Source organism: Camelina sativa, unplaced genomic scaffold (genome assembly GCF_000633955.1).
Source record: "Camelina sativa cultivar DH55 unplaced genomic scaffold, Cs unpScaffold00626, whole genome shotgun sequence".
Lineage (NCBI taxonomy): Eukaryota > Viridiplantae > Streptophyta > Magnoliopsida > Brassicales > Brassicaceae > Camelina > Camelina sativa.
This window is the reverse complement of record NW_010921769.1, coordinates 15,913-21,681: the sequence shown is the minus strand read 5'-3', so window position 1 is coordinate 21,681 and position 5,769 is coordinate 15,913. Positions and strand designations below refer to the sequence as shown.

Genomic DNA, 5,769 nt, shown 5'->3' with positions numbered 1-5,769 from the left:
AAAAAAAAAAAAAAAAAAACCCGTTCTAAAATATTTCTTTCTATCAATCTATTCCATTCTAATTCTTCTATTTGGGTAACAAGTTACTGGAACACTTTGGTATCTCATTGTGTTGAGTGGGATTAGTTCTATTGGAACCTTGGAGAGAAAACCACTACTGTGAGAACATTTTGAGAGATTGAGTGAAACACTTGTGGGAAACACTTGAGAGAAACACTTGTGAGATCTTTTTGTTTTACTAACTTGTTTTGCAGGAAAAAAAAATGGCTTTTAATGAAGGAGAAAACTCTGAAACCAACAACCCAAGAAGAGAAGAGGGAGCAGGTCTTTCACCAATACAAATGGAGGCATTGACGGGGCATTTTACGCGGTTGTTTCAGACTGAGATAGAGGCTTTGCACCAACGGTTGGATAGAGCACCACAGCCTCAACAACAGTCCGAAGAGGAACCAGGCCGGAGGGGCAGAGGTTGGCCTAGACATAACAGAAATGAAGAAGACGACTACTACAGCCAACGAGGCAATTCATCTAGTGAGGGTCAAAGGCGTCCAAGACGAAACAGAGAGGCTAGAGGGAGAAATGATGATGATTTGAGAGGGATCAAGCTGAAAATACCGCCATTCCATGGAAAGAATGACCCAGATGCTTACTTGGAGTGGGAAAAGAAAATGGAGTTAGTCTTTAGGTGTCAAGACTATTCAGACCGCAAGAAGGTTCAAGTAGCTGCTACATAGTTTTATGATTATGCGATCAATTGGTGGGATCAACTGGTTACTAGTAGGATGCGCCGACGAGTCCAGCCTGTTGACACATGGGATGAACTAAAAGCAGTTATGAGAAAGAGATTTGTGCCCAGCCACTACAACAGAGAGTTGCATCAGAAACTGAGACGTCTAAGTCAAGGCAGCAAGAGTGTAGAGGATTACTTCCAGGAGATGGAGTCTCTTATGATTAAAGCTGACATAGAAGAAGAAGGAGATGCAACTATGGCAAGGTTTCTAGGAGGATTGACCAGAAATATTCAAGATCAAATGGAGTTGCAGACTTATGAAGACTTGGAAGAGATGTTGCACAAGGCGATTCTGATTGAGGAGCAACTTAAGAGGAAGAGCAGTACTCGACAAGTTGGTTGTTCTAGTCAAAAGCCGAGTTACTACAAGGAGGAGAAGTCAAGTTTTTGGCCTAGAACAGAATTCAAACCAAATGTGGGAGCTAAGAAAAATAATGTTGGACAAGAGTTAAAAGGAAAAGCCGAGGCTACTCACAAAAGGAACCGAGATATCCAATGCTTCAGATGTCATGGGATAGGACACTATGCTAGCTGATGTCCAAACCAGCGAACCATGATATTGATGGAGAATGGAGAGATTGAAACAGAGGAAGAGAAAGAATGTGATTCTACTTCATCTTTGGAAGAACATGAGGTTTGTGCTACAGAGGGAAAATTGTTGGTTACGCGAAGAGCTTTGGTGATGCAAGACAAGATCCAGGAAGTACAACAACGAGAAAACTTGTTCCACACAAGGTGTTTGGTGAAGGATAAAGTGTGCAGTCTTATCATTGATGGAGGAAGTTGTACTAATGTTGCAAGCACTATTTTGGTGGAGAAGTTGAAGTTGGATACAAAGAAGCATCCCAGACCATATAATCTTCAGTGGTTGAACAACCAAAGGAATATGAAGGTTAGCCATCAAGTGTTGATTCCATTATCCATTGGGAAGTATGAAGATGAAGTGTTGTGTGATATATTGCCCATGGAAGCAAGTCACATTCTGTTGGGAAGGCCATGGCAGTTTGATCGCAAGGTTAATCATGACGGCTACACCAACAAACATTCTTTTGAGCACAGAGGGAAGAAGATCACACTAGTTCCATTAACACCACAAGAGGTCTACGAAGATCAGCTGCAACTTGGAAAGAACAATGTGAGTGAACCCCTAAACACTAAAAACCACAAAGAAGAGAGTGAGAGTTTGAGAAAAACCCAGCTAAAGGCCTTTGAGAGTAACCCTGTGGGACAATCTAATTTCTTTGTGAGAGAAAGTGAGATTAAGAGAGCTTTATTTTTGGATCAACCTGTCATTATGCTTATGTACAAGGAAACTCTCATGAGTTTGACTAACCCTGAGCCGGATCTTCCGAGCAATATTGTTTCTCTTTTGCAGGATTATGGTGATGTTTATCCAGAAGAAAATCCAGATGGTTTGCCACCAATTTGGGGAATTGAACATCAAATAGACTTTGTCCCAGGAGCTTCACTTCCTAATAGGCCAGCCTATAGAACCAATCCTGTGGAGACAAAGGAGCTGCAGAAACAAGTCAGTGAGCTCATGGAAAAGGGATACATTAGGGAGAGCATGAGCCCATGTGCTGTGCCGGTGTTACTTGTGCCAAAAAAAGATGGTAGTTGGAGAATGTGTGTGGATTGCAGAGCCATCAACAATATCACTGTAAAGTATCGCCACCCTATCCCTCGCTTAGATGACATGTTAGATGAGTTACATGGGTCTTGTGTGTTTTCTAAAATTGACCTTAAGAGTGGATATCACCAAATTCGTATGAAGGAGGGTGATGAGTGGAAAACTGCATTTAAGACTAAGCATGGACTATATGAATGGCTTGTGATGCCTTTTGGGTTAACAAATGCACCTAGCACTTTTATGAGGTTAATGAACCATGTTTTGAGAAAATTCATTGGAATCTTTGTTGTAGTTTACTTTGATGATATCTTAATCTATAGCAAGAATCTGGAAGAACATGTTCTGCATTTAGAAGAGGTTCTTACAACTCTTAGAGAGGAAAAGTTGTTTGCCAATCTTAAGAAATGCACTTTTTGCACAGATAACCTTGTTTTTCTAGGATTTGTTGTGAGTGCACAGGGCATTAAAGTGGACGAAGAAAAGGTAAAGGCAATTCGAGAGTGGCCTAGTCCAAAGACGGTTGGAGAAGTCAGGAGTTTCCATGGTCTTGCCGGCTTCTATCGGAGATTTGTGAAGGATTTCAGCACCATCGCTGCTCCTCTCACTGAGGTTATCAAGAAAGAAGTTGGATTTAAATGGGAGACAGCACAGGAAGAAGCATTTCAACTCTTGAAACAAAAACTCACTTCTGCACCCCTTCTTTCTTTACCAGATTTTAAGAAAACTTTTGAAATTGAATGTGATGCTTCTGGTGTAGGAATTGGAGCTGTGCTGATGCAAGAGAAGAAACCAATTGCATATTTCAGTGAGAAACTTGGAGGAGCAACCTTGAATTATCCAACTTATGACAAGGAGCTGTATGCTTTGGTTAGAGCGCTACAAACTTGGCAACATTATCTTTGGCCAAAGGAGTTTGTGATTCACACAGATCATGAGTCTCTAAAGCACTTGAGAGGTCAACAAAAGCTAAACAAGCGCCATGCTCGCTGGGTTGAGTTCATAGAAACATTTCCATATGTCATTCAGTACAAACAAGGTAAAGACAATGTTGTTGCTGATGCTTTGTCAAGAAGGTATGCGCTTATCTCTACTCTTGATGCTAAGTTGTTAGGCTTTGAACAACTTAAGGAGATGTATGCTACTGATTATGAGTTCAAAGAAGATTTCCAAGCTTGTGAAAAGTTTGCTCATGGAAAATACTTTCAGCATGAAGGATTTTTATTCTATGAAAATCGTTTGTGTGTGCCTAATTGTTCTTTGAGAGATTTGCTTGTCAGAGAAGCTCATGGAGGAGGATTAATGGGACATTTTGGAGTTGCCAAAACACTTAGTGTTATGCAGGATCATTTCTACTGGCCGCATATGAAGAGAGATGTGGAAAGGATTTGCGGAAGGTGTGTCACTTGCAAGCAAGCCAAGTCTAAAGTTCAACCCCATGGTTTGTATACTCCTTTACCCATTCCTACTGAATCTTGGACTGATCTTTCAATGGATTTTGTGCTAGGACTGCCTAGAACCAAGAGAGGTAGAGATTCTGTCTTTGTGGTTGTTGATAGATTTTCTAAGATGGCACACTTCATTCCATGTCACAAAACTGATGATGCTTCAAATGTTGCTGATTTGTTCTTTAGAGAGGTTGTTCGATTGCATGGCATGCCTAGAACTATTGTTTCTGATAGGGATACTAAGTTCTTAAGCTATTTCTGGAAAACTTTGTGGTCTAAGTTAGGGACTAAGTTGTTGTTTTCAACTACTTGTCATCCTCAAACTGATGGACAAACTGAAGTAGTGAATAGAACTTTGTCTACACTTTTGCGTGCTATCATTAAGAAGAACATCAAATCTTGGGAAGATTGTTTGCCTCATGTTGAGTTTGCATATAATCATTCAGTTCACTCTGCTTCTAAGCATTCCCCTTTCCAAATTGTTTATGGTTTTAACCCTTTAACACCTTTGGATCTAATCCCTTTACCTTTGAGTGAAAGAGTTAGTATGGATGGGAAAAAGAAAGCTGAACTTGTTAAGCAGATTCATGAGAAGGCACGACTCAACATTGAAGCAAGGACAAAGCAGTATGAGAAGCAAGCAAACAAAGGAAGACGCCAGCTGGTTTTTGAAGTGGGAGATCTAGTTTGGATACATTTGAGAAAGGAACGTTTCCCAGCTGAAAGAGAGTCTAAACTAATGCCAAGGGTCGATGGTCCATTCAAAGTCTTGACGAAAATCAGTGACAATGCTTACAAGCTTGATTTGCAAGGTAAGTACAAAGTGAGCTCCATTTTTAATGTTTCTGATTTGGCTCCATTTGTTGCAGATGGTTCGGATTTGAGGACAAATCCTTTTGAAGAGGAGGGGCATGATATGATAATGGGAAGCAATGGGGATGATTAAGTGGAAGCTGAGCTTGTTCCTAAGGATGCTATGCTTGTACCAGTTGGACCAATGACAAGGGCAAAGACCAAACAGCTTGCTGGAGTTGTTCATTTGATATTTGAAGATATTTGGAGCAAAGAGAGCATGGGAATTTCTATTGGAGAAGATATCTATCAAGTCCAGCCCACTTTGAGCCTAATTCAAGTCCAATAAAGCCCAAAATAATCTCTTTATTTTGTGGTCCAAGAAGAGTGACGAAAATAAGTTCAAGAGTCACCTTGGGAAGGAAAACACCAAGAGTTGAATCTTCATTCAACTATCTATCTTTATTGTGTTTTAGTTTCAAGAATAATTAATACTTGGCTTTTTTACCAAGTTTTCTATCCCTTTATAAACACATGTAATCTCATTTGAGAAAGCATGCAATCAGGAAATCTTTTATCTTTTATTTGAAAGTGGTAAACTCCTTTGTTCCTTTGGAACTTGTTCTTTCTCTTTGGTGGGTTACATCAAAGAGTTTTTGGTATATCAAGTGATTCCACAGCACTTGACGTTGCCATTCACTAGCTGAGGATTGAAGAGTCGTTATAAAAGAGTCTAGGGCACAAGGATTTTTGGGATTCGTCTCACGCCTTGTCATCTGTCTCCGTGAAGCTTCTATCTAAAGTTCCACCGCCTTGCTTTGTTTGGTTTGTTATAAGGGAGCTTGGGGCATAAGGATTTTCGAGTTCATCTCATGCCTTATCATCCAGCTTTACGAACCATCGGAGTTCTAGGATTATCAGTCTACCAACCTTAGAGCGTCGAATCCTTGGGAGGATCACATCAAGTGGTATCAGAGCCCGCTCAAGGACTTTTGGTATTCTTCTAATCAATACCTTTCATCTTCTCATCTTCCATCTTTTCATCTTCTTTCTTTCACCTTCTTTCTTTTTCATTTTCTATCTTTTGTAAAAAAAAAAAAAAAAAAAAAAAA

General features: G+C 40.1%; 1 protein-coding gene across 1 annotated transcript in view; it reads left to right on the top strand.

Moving 5' to 3' along the window:
• Positions 1-3,194: 3,194 nt before the first annotated feature.
• Positions 3,195-5,769, top strand: part of LOC109131590 — a 10,708-nt gene continuing 8,133 nt past the window's right edge. Inside the window, exons 1-2 of the mRNA XM_019242736.1 lie at positions 3,195-4,677; positions 4,813-4,970. Of these exons, the coding sequence (XP_019098281.1) occupies positions 3,195-4,677; positions 4,813-4,970 (1,641 nt within the window). The remainder of the gene's footprint in view (positions 4,678-4,812; positions 4,971-5,769) is intronic.